Source organism: Fragaria vesca, linkage group LG4, assembly GCF_000184155.1.
Source record: "Fragaria vesca subsp. vesca linkage group LG4, FraVesHawaii_1.0, whole genome shotgun sequence".
Classification (NCBI taxonomy): Eukaryota; Viridiplantae; Streptophyta; class Magnoliopsida; order Rosales; family Rosaceae; genus Fragaria; species Fragaria vesca.
The window spans coordinates 19,021,181-19,038,160 of record NC_020494.1 but is presented as its reverse complement, the minus strand read 5'-3'; the positions used below and the strand labels follow the sequence as shown (position 1 = coordinate 19,038,160).

Genomic DNA, 16,980 nt, shown 5'->3' with positions numbered 1-16,980 from the left:
ACTCAAAACCAAATTGGACGTTTAGACCATTCCCTGCACTTTCCTCTCTGAATCATAATTCATAAATAGCAGAGAAGCTTCTTTAGTTGTTGGCCCTCCTTAAACCCTTTCAACACGGCAAACTATATATCCCTCTGATTCTGTCCATTCAATTCTTCTCGTCTCTTTCTCTTCTGGGTCTTCCCTAAGACCCCGAAACCCAATTCCCAAAATCCAAGAATCGTACGACCATGGTGAGAAAATCCAAGGAGAAGGAGAAGACCGGAGAAGGGTCGAGCTCCGCCGAAGCATCGGTGGCTCCGTTTCTGAAAAAATGTTACGAGATGGTCGACGACGAAGAAACGGACTCTATAATCTCGTGGAGTGAGAGCAATGACAGCTTTGTGATCAAGGACGTGACCCAGTTCTCGGTTATGATGCTCCCCAAGTATTTCAAGCACAGCAACTTTTCCAGCTTCATGAGGCAGCTCAATATCTATGTGAGTATATCTTTCTGGTTTTGCATTGCTTTTCTTGAAGTTGTTTGTGGATTTTGAGATTGGGATTTTGTACTTTTGAGTTGGTTTGTGGTGTTTGTGATGATGTTTGTATTGGGGTTGTATAATCTTGATTGAAAACTTTGTTTTTATTGTTGCAGTGTTAAGTATTTGATTCATTCTTTGTTGGGTGTTTTGCAAAATTGGATTTGCTTGAACTATGTGAAGATTTGGATAACATATGCGAAATTGGCTCGAGAAGTAAAGTAAAGCTTCTGATTGTGCGCTTTAGAATAGTGTGAATGACCGGCTGCTTATTGTTTTGGATTAATGCTCTTAGATCACATAATGCAACAATGTAAAGGGTTAGCAACTCAACATAATCGGGTGTCGTTTAAGTTGTGAGAGGAATATAGTAAGACGTTTATTAGTTGGGAACTTGGGATTTCTTTTCAATTGCTTTGAGTGATTAAGTCACGGTGGGGGTGTTTGAACTGTACAGTTTTAACTTGTAAATTTGTACTTGTGGAAAATTTATGGTGCTAAAGGTCATGTTATGTTGTATGTGGTCAAGATGGTTTGGCAGCGGGACCTTTAAATCTGGTCTTAGCATCAGTGATGGTTAAACATTTTGTCTTATGTGAAGTGTATAAAAAGGAAATTATCTTACTGGTTTGAGATAGTTTGGAGTCTGGACACATAGAGTCATAGAATTCCTGGGTGCATCTACTGAAGGAACAATAGCATCTGTTTAGAATGCTATTTCAACTGAATTGTGATGATATGCTATTGACATTTAACGAATGTGTTTGTATAGATATGCTTGTAGTCTGTAGACTTAAGTGTGGCAAAGTTTCTTTTCCTTTTCTTTGATCTATCATATCTACATCAACTGCAGTTACATAGGTACCAATGAATCTCAATGTTTCAGGGCTTTAGAAAAATAGATCCGGATCATTATGTATTTGCAAACGAAGGATTTATTCGAGGTCAAAAGCATTTGTTGAAGAATATTTTCAGAAGGAAATATCCGCAGGGCACAGATCAGAGAAAAACATTGCAGCAGAAAGATGATCAGAAACATGATCCTGATGAACCTTGTGAAGACATTGAAAATGGTCTGTGGAGGGAAGTTGAGAACCTGAAGATCGATAAGATCTCTCTAAAGCAAGAGTTGGTGAAGCTTAGGCAGCACCAGGAAATGTCAGAAAACAACTTGCTCCTCCTGAGAAACCGCCTTCATGGAATGGAGAAGGATCAACAGCAGATGCTCTCATTTTTGGTGATGGCGATGCAAAATCCTGGGTTTTTAGTTCAGCTGGTTCAGTCAAAAGAACATAGCTGGCGCTTGGCTGAAGCTGGAACTATGCTAGAAGAAGTAGATGATGGTAGACCAATGGCTGCTGATGGTGCCATAGTGCGGTACCGACCTCCTATGGAGGAAGCACCGAAGCATGTCTTCTCATCAGATTCGAGTTTAGAGATTCAACCAGAATTAGATTCTTTTGTGAATTCCAATGGTGTAATAGTAAGGTACCAACCACCTGTGGATGAAGCGCCAGCTGTATTCCAACCGGAGAAACAACCAGATGGAGTGGAAGATTCTTTTATGAATTCAGATGGTGCATTAGTAAGGTACCGATCACCTATGGATGCAGCAGTGAAGCCTATACTCACACAGAGTTCAGGCTCAGGGAAACAGCCAGAGCTTGATTCTTTCCCTGATGGGATGAAAGATATTTTTGGGAATTCTGATTTTGTGAAAATGCTAATGGATGATAAATTGAGCCCTCGAGAAAATCATGCCCAGTTTATCCTGCCTGATGCTGATGTTGATGATAATTCATGGGAGAAGCTGCTTTTGACTAGTTATTGGTTAGAAAATAATCAAAATATTGAAGGTGCAAAGGAAGAAAGAAAAGAGCCCGATGATTCTAGAATGGAGGTTGAATCAACAGCAGCCAAGTTGAATGAATCCAGAAATTTTGATTCTTTAATAGAACAAATGGACAAATCAGTTCATCAGAATTTGGAATTCATTAGTGAACATCCGAGACACATGGCTTCCGACCCCGACAAGAAACCAGAAACACAGTCGGGAAAGTAGCAGGACTTTATATTGGTTCTCATGATAGTATATTATGGGATAATCGTGATCCCTGTCCGTCTCTCTTACACAAGTCAAGAGACAATGTAAGTTACTGTTTTACAACCTATAGTAGAATCTTCCTATATTAGAACCTACATGGAGTTATGTAATCTGTTTGTGTTCTGCATGATGCAAGTTCAAGTACATGCTGCTTAACTGCTTGTTCACATATTTTGGTGGGCTACGATCTTTCAGGAGATCAACATGTTTGCATTTTTGTGTTTCTATATGTAAATTCAAATGTTACTTACTTGAAGCAGAATATGTGTTGTCTGTGCCAAATGTAGCGAGCTTCCTTTTTCCTGACCTCACATGATATAATTTTTCAACTACTGTTTTGCCTTATTTTTTCATGGGGACGCCAAATGCTGTAACTATTATCTCACCGACGATGTAGACACTTTGAAACGTAGATAAGATTGTGCACCCCGTCTCTGGAGTTTTGTATAAAATGGCTGTTCAGAGCATGAGTTTCTTTCTTAGTTCTTTTGCTAGATTCAAAACGTGAATTGGGATTTGAGAAGGTATATATGATATGACTTGAGCTCAGTTATTCGATATCTAAACCTCCACCATCTTTTGATATGCACGAACCCGAAATCCCAACTCTTAATCTCTGATACTATTAGACTATAGCGTATTGTATCATGGAATTAGTTGAATTACACAGGATGCCTTCGTAGTGTTTGAGACTATGAGATGACCAGGGTCCCTGAATTGCAAATAATTTGGATGGGACTTATTTTTGTATTCCTGTTTCTTATCCTTGAACCATTTATGCAAATATACCAATACACCTTGAAATCATTAGTCAGGGAGTTGTGTCCTAAAATAATCATTTTGATATAATTATTATTGTAGTTATTATTACTCAAAAAGGGCAAGTTTATTGTTCATTGCTTATATTTAATATTTTATTAAACAAGGTCCAATGAAATTGACTTAAAAAGAAAGTAATCTAAAAAGTTAGATGTATGAGACCTTTAGTCTTTTACACTCTTATCCTAAATGTTTCTAGTCATAGGATTATCATTTGGACATTGTTAATCCGGAAAGACTAGTCCATAATATGTATGCTCAATATGGAGGATGATATGTCTCTTGTCATTTGTGTAGAGACACTAATACAAGTATGTGGGTGCTCTTATTTTAAAGAGTACACTGAACGCGATTGTTAGAGTTCTTGTATGGAGTTTTACTTACATGTCAAACTTGAACTCTAAATTGCAATAATACAAATTAGTCATTTGACCTAAGACACTATGGTTGTCTTATGAGTGAATGGATTTACTCTTGATGATGCAGTAACATTATGTCCCTTAATGGATATGATCCATGCACTCATTGGTGTAATCAATTCGCTCATAGAGACATGTGAGTGTATGATGTGCTCATATTATCTTATATTTCTAAGCCCTTTAATCTTGATATTTGTGTTTAGTTTCCTTATTTGTGATTGATTTACGTTATTTTAGTGTTCTTGTAGGTCTGTGTCATAGAGAGAAGAAAATGAGCTAAAACGAGCAAATAAGGATTGAAAGGCGACTACAATCCCAAGTGCCAGAATCTGCCTATGCAGAACAGCCAACTTTGCCGAATTACAGGGAATTACTCGGATTGAATCAGACTATGAGCCTTATATCATTGGAAAGCTATGGAAGTCTACTTTCTGTAGAATTTTACGGATCTCAATTTCGATACTTATGGACTGAGTTATGATCATTTGAATGAAGATAGGTCAAATCAGAAAATCTGCTCGGAAAATTACAAGCATTTGTGGAGAACTCAAGTTCCGTGGCATAAGACCGTCAACCCTAAAGCTTCAAGGACAATAATTCAGATAAGGATTCAAGGAGTACATGTATTCCTAGTTCTACAAGAGATATCTCAAGGTTTTCCCATTCCATATCAAGAAAGGAGTCTGAATCCAAGTCTTACAAGGAAATATAAAGCCAAAGATGAGCATGAAACTTCTCTATATAAGGGAGCACGAATTTCACATTGAGGGAGGTCTCGGAAGCACGTTGTAGACGCATAAAGGAGCAGAGACCATCTATCCATTCATCCATCCTTCACCTTTTCGTTCTTTTTATGTTTTTGTTATGTTTTATTTAGTCATGTTTAGTTAAACCTTTTATAGGGTTAAGATGATGCCCTAGCATGATTGTTTATGTTTTTGATGATTAATTAATAGATTTATAGTTTCTTAATGATGAATGCTTGATCACTGTTTGATTTTATGCTTGATGTTTAAGTTCTTTGATTGATCACCTTAGGGCTTTGCATTTAGTAATTGGAAGATAAATTTGAAGCACAGATGCAATATAATTTATATAGCTTCTTGTGGTTAAGTGTGGTGAATTACATTGTTGCTTGAGAAAGAATAATGGTTTGCTTGATTCCCTTATTTTCTAGTACATAATGAGTTCTACATGTTAAATTTATACATGAGAAGGATGGACTGCATAGCTAGGATATACGACTTTTACCCGAGAGGGAGAGCATCATACACTTAAGGAAAATTATGATCTAGAGTACCTGAGAAGGACTTAGATATGAGAATTGTCATCTAGAGAAACGAAAGAGTCTGTTAGTTGCATCAAAGCATAAATAGGATTGTTAGTGGTTGATTCTGATGCCCTAGATTCATTTATCATTATTTGTTTACTTATTTTATTGTTTCTTTGTTTCTTTAAATTGTGATCGTGATTTGTGTGTTTTAGTATAGTTAGTTTATGTATTTCATAATTTGAATTGAACTAATATCCTCGTGGGAACGACAACCCCTTCTCTTCCATTTCACTATACTACATCTACCCTGTATACTTGCAGGAAATCCATCAGTGTACAATAAGGAATTTCTATCCTTAAGTAAATAAGGTGTATGTTCAAAGATGTGATTCAAATAGTCTTTGGCCAAAGCAATGAATACGATTAAAAGAAGTTTATAATTACATTCTACGAATCACATGAGAATAGGAATCACATTAGGGGATTGACATATTACTTCCATATCCCGATGATGTGATTTAGAACATCGTATTAGAGAAGAACCGTATTGTATTGTAATTCCAATTGTATAGGTTCCTTGTCATTCTATATTAATTAGGGTAGTTATGATATGTTGTAAGACGTCACTCATGACTTGTGAAGTCCCTAAGGATTGATAAACGTTTACAATCCTAATAACAAGGGAGAATCAAAATGGAGTTTTGATTCGTAAACGAAATAGAATTAGTCTACAAACTTCACTACCTTGTTAATTAGAACCTAAGAGATCGCACACCATATAAGTGGATCATTGAGATTGTATATGAAGAAGATTAAACAAGAGTTGGTTATGACCAAATATTAATTAGATTTAGTATTTGGACATAATTAGGATCTTCGGGTAAAACCGAGCTTATTGGGCCTAATTGATTGTCGAGCCTTTTTTGGTATGAGCTTGGGCCTCACTAAGAGATACTTAAATGAAAGCCCAAGGCACATTTTTAAAGCCCAATAATACATATGGACCAATCAACTATTTGGCTTTATGAAAGTCAATATTTCACTTTAATGTGGAAATAGTTTCCAACTATATAAAGTAAAAGGATGGATAATAGGTGATATGAGTTTTTCATTTCTATCTCTAGTTGATAGGAAAAATTCTCTCTCTCTTTCTCCATTATAGAAGTTGGTAACAAAGGAAGAAAGAATAATTGCATACTTCTTTCATTCCTTTCATCTTCTTCATCTCTTGATTTACTTGGTGAAGATCCTTAGAGATCACATTATTTTGTGGCTTTCGTTATTACATCAAGGAAGAGCTTACAAGCACAAGGAGTTCTTAATCAAGGTAGAGGAAACACACACAAGGAGAGATCAAGGAGAAGAGCTTTGGTGGTTCACTTGGATCGGATTGAAATCACGCTCCAAGGGTGAGTAGAACATAAACTCCCTCTTTGTTCTTCCTTACCATATATACTATGTTTATATACATATCACAATAAGCCAAGATCATGGGTTAAAGGAATGAAATTTATGTTTAGTTAGTAGTTTAATGGTTAAACTAATTCCGCACTAATTAAAAAGTTTTAAAATCCATCTATTCTTTCAATTGGTATCAGAGCCATTGGCTTAATTTGATGTGTTATAAACATGGCTAAGTTTATTAGTTGATGTGATTTCTTAAGCTTACAGTAATATGTCATTTAGATCATAATATTTGCCTTAGCATAAAAGTTATGAAGAATGTGATGTAAGGTAGATTTTATGATAGCTAGAAAAAGATTCTAGAAATTAATTACATATATGAAGTGGTTAAAGTTTAATTAAACTTTAGTGCATATGAGATATGTATTAAGGGGTTGCATGTTTCTTTAGTAAGGTGTTAATTATGGAAACATGGTAGGTTAATTATAGTTAAAGGCATATGATTTTTTGGCTTCAATGATTAAGGAAACAAAAGATTAAGGACAAAGTTGCACAAAAGATTGAAATGTGAAATTAAAGCAAGTTTTTTTTTAATACTTGTCAAACATAGATTTTGCATGTCGCAAGAAACATTATATGTCATTTTAAAATAGTTTTTGTCAAACTCCACATTGTTCTTTTATTATGAAATAAGAAACAAAGAATTAACCAATTCGTGAATATAAAATTATTGGTAAACATTGATATGCTTTAACAGAAAACATAGATCAAGTAATGAAAATACATATTGTAACATCAAACACATTATCATCAGACTATGCTACAAAACAAGCCCTCAACATGTTTACAATCATATATAGTATTAAATAGAAAATGTAATTTGCATTTGTGCTTTCATTTGTTAAAGTCGGTTACTATATAATTAAGATAAGTAGGTTACACCAACGCAGGATCACTCCACTGACGTGAAGGCGAGCCATGGTCAATTCATGGGTCTTCCGGCGAGCCAGTTCATGGGTCTTTCGGCGAGCCGTGGTCAATACATGAGGCTTCCGACGAGCTAGTTCATGGGTCTTCCGACGAGCCGTGGTCAGTATATTGGGCTTCCGGCAAGCCGTGGTCAGTTCATGAGTCTTCCGATGTCTTGGGCTACGTCACAAATGATTAATCATTAAAGTAAAACAACAACCCATGGGTTTATGGTTAGATATGATTATCTATACTTATGTTATGTGTCAAAATCAAAATAAAAAGATTTGGTTTAATGGTTTAACCAACACCACAAAAAGTAATACACTCCAAGCTCAAAAGAATCTACGTACTAACTAATTCAAGTATATCAAACTCTACAGGCGTTTGTACCAACTATAGTTGCATAATCCATTTTGGTCTATCATGTTCCGGCAAGTCGCTGGTGGATGCAGCTCCGACAGTGCAACCAAGGCAGCTCGGTTGAGCTTTTAACAGAAAACATAGATCAAGTAATGAAAAAACACATTATCATCGGACTATGCTACAAAACAAGCCCTCAACATGTTTGTGTCTTCTCGTCCTTGATGAAATACAATCATATACAATATTAAATAGAAAATGTATTTTGCATTTGTTCTTTCATTTGTTAAAGTCGGTTACTATAATTAGGGTAAGGTGAAGACAAAATTGTACAAACGATTGAAATGTGAAATTAGAGCTTAAGTTTTTTTTTTTTTTTTTTTTTTTATACTTGTCAAACATAGATTTTGCATATCGCAAAAAACATTGTATGTCATTATAAAATAATTTTTGTCAAACTCAACATTAATTGTTCTTTTATTATGAAATAAGAAATAAAGAATTAACGAATTCGTGAAGGAAAAATTATTGGTAAACATTGATATGCTTTAACAAAAAACATAGATCAAGTAATGAAAAAACACATTGTAACATCAAACACATTATCATCGGACTACGCTACAAAACACGCCCTCAACTTTGGCTATGAATGTTACCCCTATAGGAAAATGATGATTAAGTTTCGATTTGGCTTGCTTGCTATATGAAGTCATAGATTTTTTTGTAATCAAACAAGTTATCAATTTAGTTCTTATTTTTGTCAACTTCAAGTTATCACCCTTTCTTTTGTCGGGTCCTTTTCTACACCTTTTTCTTTGGAGGATGAAATCATCTAATTAAACATGCCGAAACTCAAACAGATACAACCCATTACAAACATGAAAATTTCTACAATGTGTTAATGCATGTGAATGATGTGATGCATCAACTTTATAAATTGAGTTCTCAAACTAGTAATATTATCCTCGAAGTTGTAATTTGAGTCCTTAAAGTTGTAAAATTTTCTAGTTACAATATTAGTTATCATGTGTCCTTAAAGTGGTAAAACGTGTGTTTAAAGTGGTAATTGAGTCCTTAAATTGATTAAAAAAAAGTTGTTACAACTTTGAGAACTCATATTACAACTTTGAATATTCAATTACCACTTTAAGAACAAATGAAGACTAATGTTGTAACTAATTTTTTTTTACAATTTTAAGGACTCATATTACAACTATGAGAACAAATATTACTACTTTAAGGACTCTTTTTACAACTTGAGGATAAACATGTATTAACACATCCTAGCCTTAGCCTACAAACATAAGGAAAAGAAAAAGTCTCCCACTAAGGGAAATAGGAATAGTAGAGAACTCATTCGAAATTGCAGAAATAAAACAGAGCACCAAAAAGATAAAACCTGTAATCAAAAATCCAACAACCACCAATACCAAAAGATTCTCATAAAAGATAATAGAAATCTTTCCTACAGCTTAGTTTCCAGCTAACACGCTTCCATGAGTTCACAAAAAAGATTCTCATCATCTAGCTAATTGAAAAATAAGAAAAAAAAAAAAAAAAATTACAAAAGCTCATCCATAAATTGTGTTGTAGTAAACCTCACCCCCCCGAAGACTCGATTGACTTTCTACATTCCTCGAATTAAATGACTTAAATCTCAGATATTAAAGCCCATTGACTGTCCACCTCCCTCCACTGGTCTGGGTTGGGCTAGGCTTCCCCCATATACTCGATCGACCTTATACCTTCCACTAATTGAATCTCGATCATACATAATCAATGCACGTTCACTAGATCCAAGTTGCTCGGTTGCGAGCTAGGTTGCTAGTTGCCTCCTCGCTCTCAGTTGGGCATCCATCTGGCCCCCTTGCACTCTTGATCGTATTCACTCATATCCTCACTGGAAAACCATCTGAGACACTTCCTAAGCCACCCATAACACATCATCACGCCTCTTGCCAAGCTGTGGATGTGGCTCCCAACAGTAAAGATGTGATCTTGAATATGATTCTATATATGAATTTTTCTAATATGAGTAATCTCCAATTTAATTGAGTAAGACAGATATGAAAAAACAACAAAATTAATGCAAACTTCATCATATTATGAAAATGCATGTTAGAGATCGGCTGGAGTATGGAGAGAGTGAGAGGAAGAGAGAGCTAGAGAGATTGAAATCAGTAAATAACCTTTTCAGCAAATTTATAGAGATTAAATCGCTTTGAGCAACCAAATCTTTAGAGTTCCAAGACAATTTGCTTAGACTATTGAGTTTCTCAATGACCGATTGAAGACTGGAGTTTAGAAGATTGAAATTAGTGAGAGGAAGAGAGAGCTAGAGAGATTGAAATAAGTGAATAACCTTTTCAGCAAATCTATAGAGATTAAATCACTTTGAACAACTAAATCTTTAGAGTTCCAAGACAATTTGCTTAGACTGTTGAGTTTCTCAATGACAAATTGAAGACTGGAAGTTCAGAAGTTCCCTGAATTTCTGATTTCGAAATGACGGCTGAATGGACACGAAAAGCTAAGTAGCTACCTCTTAGGCCTCCCCTCATGTATAGGCATGCATGTAAAAATAGGTAACCCGCTCTGATAACAGAATTAAAAAAACAATGGAGTCAAATTGTATTTTGTTATATTGAATGATGGAATTACACGACTCTTATAATAGTATGTACAAGAAGTGATAAACATGTACAAGCGAAAGGACTCTTAACTAACAGTCTAGATAACACTACATGCATGGTGAGAAAAAGTAACTATCAAAAAGTAACAGAAGGAGATAAACTCGTATCAGTTAGGGGACTTGATCTTTCATATCTACATCAACTGCAGATACATAGTCAAGCACTAATTCAGAAAAATAAACTTTGTACATAGTTACATACAATGTTATATTGCCATTATGATTTTGAACTTGGAGAGAAATTCTTATTCAGTCCTTGAACATCGGTAAATTTTAAGCAAGTAGTTACTAGGATTGCTGAAACTTTTCCACACAAGATGATAAACACACAGAGGTGAAGTACACGATTAACGAGTTGGAGCCAGGCTAATAACTGTTTGACAGTCATTCTGGTTTTTATGGATGAATTGCCTTTGCCATGCCAAAAGCAGCAGCAGATGCAATGGCTCCAATGAGCGCAGTCTGAAAGGCGCTCTTGAAGGGTTTGCTACCAGTGAAGTAGCCCTTGGCAAACCCAAAAATTAGCAATGCTGCCAAAGTCAACACGACAGACCCAGCCAATGCTTCTCTGGCCTTTGGAATGAACATGTAAGGAATCAAAGGTACCACTCCACCCAGAATATAAGAAATCGCAATCGTCAGTGCACTGTGTAGTGCTCTCCTTGGATCCGGCTTTTCCAGTCCTAGTTCAAACCTGCATTCGAAGTTTCATGTCTTAGCTTTCTTATGCAGACAATAATGTTCCAAGTAGCTGAAGCATAAAACTGACTAGAGAAGAAGGAAGTACAAGACTATCTTACTGAATATGACTAGAACTAGTCAGTAGACTAATCAATATCATCAATATTAAACCAATTCTGCAAATCAGTGGAAATTAGAAGAGAAAAGAAAAAAGAAAAAAGAACAGTATTATTACCAGTGAAAGTGTGTAACAAGAAATGTTTTACATCATATTCACAAGCTCAAGGACCACGTTCTTGTGGTATTATTTTGTCCACAGTCCAACAGCAAGACCAACTTTGCTCCACATTTCAAAAGGCAAATTATCTTTATATCATTGCATTAAGCTAGTGCTTGTGGGGTTGTGGACCAGTTTATCAATTCCCCTTGTCAACTATAGCCTAATTGATCGAGACCTGCTTCTTGTCCCACTGTTCCATAGAACACTCAGAAACACTTGCTTGATTCGTATATTTCTTTCCTTACATTTAGGGCTTAAAAAAGAGGTTATTGTTTCTTAATTCTTTAGTCTACTTGGCTAAACATTGTAAACATGAAGCAATTTACTTACTTCATCATGAAATCAAGCCAAGCTTGTGGGTTCTTCCTCAGGGCATTCACAACTGGTGTATATTCATGGTGCTCTATTCCATACTCCGCAAGAATCTCTGCTACCTCTGCAGCCTCTGCACAATATCGTGAACCAAATCTCACAAAACTAGCTAACACTAACAAATAAATAAATGAAAAACTAATTATGAAAAAGGAAAAAGAAAAAAAAGTGACAATAGTTAATCCCAAGAGTACCTGTATCTGGAACATTCACTATTTCTTCTTGTTCTCTCCTCAACTCCCTCACATAGTGATCCGCTTCGCTTTTCGCCGCAAGATATCTGCATCAATTTGTGTTGTATGATCAAGTTTTGAGGAACTAATATCATCTAATCTCTTAAACGAAATAACAAAAAGGTAAATATAATCATGGAGAAGTGGCAAGAAGCTAGAATTAATCGTTACCCGCCAAGTCCCATGGAGATAGCGCCGGCGGCTACTTCGGCGACTCCAGCTGTGAGGACAATCGATGACGTAGCATTTGCACCGGAGAGACCGGCAGCGAGAGCGAAGGGGACGGTGAGGCCGTCAGATACGCCAATGATGATGTCACGGACGATCTCGCCGGCGGTGAAGTGCTTCTCTTTGTGCTGACTGATCAGAAGCCTTTGCTTCTCAGAGTCCGAGTTTCTTGCCTCTTCATTAGCCATGGATGGAGAGTATGAGAAATTGAGAATGAAAACGACAACGAAAGCAGCAGGGTGTTTGTTGTGGTGAAGTAGTAGTAGTATTCTAGGTTTTCAAGGGCGTAATGTTGGAAAGGGACAAAACAGGGTTTAACCGGATTGGAAGCGTTAGATTTATATCAGTGTCCTTTTGCGTATAAATGGGTGTCACTATGATTCCATATCAAAATAGTGAGTTGTTGCCCATCTGATGGTTAAGAAGTAATAAAATAAAGGTCATGATGTTGATATTAGAATTTAGAAATTCTATTGTTGTGTTTTTATTTTTTTATTTTTATGATACGAATTCTATTGTTGTGTTGCCTCATGTGAAGGTTGGTGTGTTCGACGTATTTGTTATGTATTTGATAAAGATATAATCGGTTTGGATTATTTCATTCATTCATTTGGTAACAAACTAATAACTTTACAATCTTACACCAGTCCATTTCTTATTCGGTTTGGATTTGATTTCCTTCCCTTGTACATATGCATTCATCGGGCAATAATCTAAACTAGTTTCATTCCTTATTACAATCAACTAGTTCATTGCCATTTGATTTCCTTCCTTGAATATTTTATGTCATACCATAATTGATAAACGAAAATAAGGAACTTAAACTGAGCAATTTTCACTCAAAAACAGCCCATTTTAATTTGTTTGTCTTCTTATTCACGATCGGCACTGGATCTGAGGGATGGAGTCGAAGAGCTTAGGAAAATTGTAAACTAACAAGTGACATATTGAAAGACATATAAATTGGAACGGTTGCCTCATGTTTGATATCATTTAGCTTCGATCCATTCAAGAATAGGTTTCTTAGCAGTATGTGTCGGAAATGTATATTTGTTCTTTTGTGATTTTTTCCCCTTATGATATAAGAATCAAGAATGCTCCGAGTACTATACTATTGCCTATGTTTATTCTCTATTTTATTCCTTATGAGTCATAGCTAGACGACGTCTATGTCGACATTGCGGTGCGGTGGTTGAAATTCCTGCTCGGGATACTTGCATACAGACGCGATTCACATGAGTTCATATCATATAAAGGCAGATCTTATCAAAGAATATAAGATATATGGCTTCTCTCAGCCATTGATAAGATTCCATCTAATTAAAATAAATAAATCTACATTGTAGAAAAACATACTAGCTAGGTACAAAGCCAAGATGTAGAAGCAAACGAGCAAAGCATGTTTTTTTTTTTTTTTTTTTGGTAAGCGTAGAGGGACTAACAGCATGTAACCAGTACGACAAGTAAAGAAATGGCATAGACCAAATTAATATACTTAGGAGCAGACGCGCACATAACTAAACTGGTGATTGCAATTGATTAGTGGTAGGATTGGAAGAGCTTAGCAATGGAGTAAGCTGCGGCGGAGGCGATGGCTCCGATCAAGGCGGTTTGGAAAGCGCTCTTGAAAGGTTGAGTTCCGGTGAAGTGACCCTTTGCAAAGCCGAAGATCAGCAATGCGACTATGGTGACAACCACAGATGCAAGCACGGCCTTTGTGGCAATTGGAATGAGCATGTAGGGAAGGAGAGGCACCAGTCCACCACATACGTATGAAAAGGCTATTGTCATTGCACTCTGCAGTGCTCTCATTGGGTCCGGCTTGTCGAGTCCTAGCTCAAATCTGTAAATCCAATCACACAAGGAGTAAATTAGTGACAGACTCATAGAGGTAATTACCTCATCAACAGTCAACACTACACAAAGCATCAGCTTCTTACTTCATCATGAAATCAAGCCAGGCTTGTGGGTTCCTTCTTAGGGCGTTAACCACAGGCCCGTATTCATGTGCCTCGACTCCATACTGTGACAATATTTCTGCAACCTCAGCAGCCTCTGCGTTTTATTTCAACTTTTTTAGTTACCTAGGGTAAACGTACATTCTGGGTCCATAAAACACACACTTATTCAAAGACATACTTTCAATCACACATACTTAAAATATTGATCGTATACTACTTTCCAATCAGCACAAAGTTTAGTTTTAAGACACTTCAAAAAGAAAAAGAAAAAAGTGTCGGTAAAGATCTCGGATTCTCCACTCTCTCGGATTCTCCCCTCTCTCTTTTTTCAGTTAGTTGTTTTCATCTTGCATAATATAAGAGCAAGATAAACATGAAGATGCTCAGTCGTATAAAGTTGAGCAGCGAACAGTTTTAAAGAGCTAGGTTCTCACATGATCATATATATCCAAGTTTGCAGGCTCTCGTGAATGTATAAAGTAATTGTTTTCTTTGGAAATAAGAGTATTGATGAACACATGAACAGAGCTGTTTTTTTGGACTATTTTGTGTCTTGTGTCTATTAACGAAAAGTACTTCTAAGAAATGATTTCCCATGCATCAGAAAAAGAATACAAAACTACTGTTTCTGCTGAAAACTTATCAGACAAAAAAAGAGTTAAGATGATTAAATAAAAACCTATATCAGGGACGGCGATGATCTCATCTTGCTCCCGCTTTAGTTCTTTCTTGTAATGATCTTCTTCACTCTTGGCCGCAAGGTACCTGTAACAACACCAAAACGATTCATTAGTTGAGCTCTAAAAACCACCAGATATATTATTTTCACGTGAATGAAACATGTACAAGTTACCCGCCAAGTCCCATGGAGATGGCACCGGCGGCAACCTCAGCAATGCCGGCAACGAGGATAATGGAGGAGCTGACGTCAGCGCCGGACAACCCTGCGGCGAGGGCAAAAGGGACAGTGAGACCGTCGGAAACGCCGAGAATGACGTCACGGACAATCTCACTGGACCTGAAGTGCTTCTCTTCGTGGTCGTGAAGAACCAGCATCTGCTTCTCCAAGTCACCGTAGCCATTTTCTTGCCCCATATCAATAAACCAAGTTAAACTATACTCTGAATGAAATTGAATTATTCTATGGTGTCTGAGATGATGAGCTTATTGTCGAAAAAGGGTAGGATTTATATAGGACGGAGGAGGTGGGGTAAAACCGTAATATCAAAATCGGTTCCAGATTCAGATTAGAGAGAAAAGAAGGTGGGAATGGGATTTCTGCAGATTAATTACAGACAAAGGAAAAGTGATCGATGCCTTTGGATTGTTTCGAGGGGTCCATTCATATATAATTTTAAACCAACTTCGTGTTGGGTTGGAGGTTCTGTCACTTCAATGGCGTGTGCGCACCACAGGCCGGTAAGACATGCATACATGTATATCTAGGGATCCCACATAAGCTTTGGAAGACAACGAGAGGAAACAGAAAATTAAAATAGACATAAATAAAGGTTAGGGATTTCTTCGGCCACCGACGATATTTAGGGTTTGGGAAAGATTCCGGGATACTGGTCAACGAGGCATGCGGAATTTAGGTAAAACTTGGCGTGTGTCTGGCACTGGCCTCCTACACATGCCAAAACCCTAGTAGTAGTCGTGTGTATGACACAAGCTCTCCATGTTCTCGGATAAGAGCTATGTCTCATCAAAGAGATCAAAAATATTCCATACATAGATAAGTCAATGAAGGTGTGTAGATTGACATATCTTTCGTGTTTAATATCCCAATTGCCGGAAAATGTCCGATTCTTCATTCTTGAACTATGTAATGGATTTTCCGACGATTTCCACTTAAAATTTGAACCCATTACTTCATAACTCGTAAGTCTTTTATACACGATTATGTTAAAATAAACGTGATCGTATTATTCTTAATTATTCTGAAACGAGGGTATCACAATTTCTTTCAAGAATTGTGATAGATATTCTCCTTTCTGTGTATCACATGTGATATTCATCAATAGGATGTGTGGTTTTGGTGTGATCGAAATATGGACCATAGACTTTTCCTTTGGAAGAAATGAACAACATCATGTATGTGGTATTGATTATTGAAGCTTTTTAGGTTGGCAACACATTCCACATTGGCCATAGCAATGTCTTCCAATGATTCAGCACAGCCAGCCTTGCCTTAGATAATTTTATCTATGCTAGCTAATCTCTTTGGTCTCGTTTTGATAATATATCTTCCCCAACTTTACACAATTGCTCACCATGTGTCCATGTGGGTTCATTTCTTTGATCATTAGAGAATCTGATGAATGATATGAAATCTGGCAGGAGTCCTACTTCTTAAATATGGATGTCTCTTTTGGAGAAATCTCCATGTGTGACTGGTGCAATGTGGGTCGATCGTCTTCTTCTGTTTTGGCCATTTGGGCAGCTATACATAAATGTATTTATGAACCAGGCTCCAGAAATTCGATTAAGTAATTAAGTTCCATGGCTTTGAGTCATCAATTTTTTTGTTTCCTAGAGGACCAGTTTCTCATGATCGATAAGTTTGATAAATGATGAGGGTTAGGATAGGGTCAATCGGAATAGGACCAACACCAACCAAAAGTGAACATGAAAAAGGGTTTGGCATCTGGAAAAAACAAG

The 16,980-nt window shown here is 36.6% G+C and overlaps 3 protein-coding genes across 4 annotated transcripts; 1 reads left to right on the top strand and 2 right to left on the bottom strand.

Annotated features, from left to right (window-relative positions):
- LOC101290755 (heat stress transcription factor A-1-like) lies at positions 1 to 2,883 on the top strand. 2 transcript variants are annotated; one of them, XM_004297373.1, is made up of 2 exons: positions 1 to 479; positions 1,408 to 2,883. In XM_004297373.1, exons 1-2 carry the CDS (start codon positions 231 to 233, stop codon positions 2,581 to 2,583), a joined length of 1,425 nt encoding a protein of 474 aa, XP_004297421.1. In that variant the 5' UTR covers positions 1 to 230; the 3' UTR covers positions 2,584 to 2,883. The 2 variants fall into 2 exon arrangements, with proteins under 2 accessions (XP_004297421.1, XP_004297422.1); XM_004297374.1 differs by having other exon boundaries at positions 238 to 479; positions 1,375 to 2,883.
- Positions 2,884 to 10,788: 7,905 nt separating this feature from the next.
- Positions 10,789 to 12,602, bottom strand: LOC101314940 (vacuolar iron transporter 1-like). Its single transcript, XM_004297371.1, has 4 exons — positions 12,302 to 12,602; positions 12,092 to 12,177; positions 11,856 to 11,970; positions 10,789 to 11,258 (listed from the first exon to the last, which is right to left on the bottom strand). Exons 1-4 carry the CDS (start codon positions 12,544 to 12,546, stop codon positions 10,961 to 10,963), a joined length of 744 nt encoding a protein of 247 aa, XP_004297419.1. The 5' UTR covers positions 12,547 to 12,602; the 3' UTR covers positions 10,789 to 10,960.
- A 1,107-nt stretch (positions 12,603 to 13,709) lies between these two features.
- On the bottom strand, positions 13,710 to 15,579 carry LOC101315229 (vacuolar iron transporter 1-like). The gene is made up of 4 exons (XM_004297372.1): positions 15,173 to 15,579; positions 14,999 to 15,084; positions 14,299 to 14,413; positions 13,710 to 14,201 (listed from the first exon to the last, which is right to left on the bottom strand). Exons 1-4 carry the CDS (start codon positions 15,412 to 15,414, stop codon positions 13,898 to 13,900), a joined length of 747 nt encoding a protein of 248 aa, XP_004297420.1. The 5' UTR covers positions 15,415 to 15,579; the 3' UTR covers positions 13,710 to 13,897.
- Positions 15,580 to 16,980: the final 1,401 nt, after the last annotated feature.

Coding starts and splice junctions, on each gene's coding strand:
- LOC101315229 (XM_004297372.1), bottom strand. CDS start 15,414: ATGGGGCAAGAAAATGGCTACGGTGACTTGGAGAAGCAGATGCTGGTT. Junction 15,085..15,172: donor ATCTCCATGGGACTTGGCGG/GTAACTTGTACA, acceptor GTGTTGTTACAG/GTACCTTGCGGCCAAGAGTG. Junction 14,202..14,298: donor TGGCTTGATTTCATGATGAA/GTAAGAAGCTGA, acceptor TTGGATTTACAG/ATTTGAGCTAGGACTCGACA.
- LOC101314940 (XM_004297371.1), bottom strand. CDS start 12,546: ATGGCTAATGAAGAGGCAAGAAACTCGGACTCTGAGAAGCAAAGGCTT. Junction 11,971..12,091: donor AGTGAATGTTCCAGATACAG/GTACTCTTGGGA, acceptor GATATTGTGCAG/AGGCTGCAGAGGTAGCAGAG. Junction 11,259..11,855: donor TGGCTTGATTTCATGATGAA/GTAAGTAAATTG, acceptor CTTCGAATGCAG/GTTTGAACTAGGACTGGAAA.
- LOC101290755 (XM_004297373.1), top strand. CDS start 231: ATGGTGAGAAAATCCAAGGAGAAGGAGAAGACCGGAGAAGGGTCGAGC. Junction 480..1,407: donor TGAGGCAGCTCAATATCTAT/GTGAGTATATCT, acceptor TCAATGTTTCAG/GGCTTTAGAAAAATAGATCC.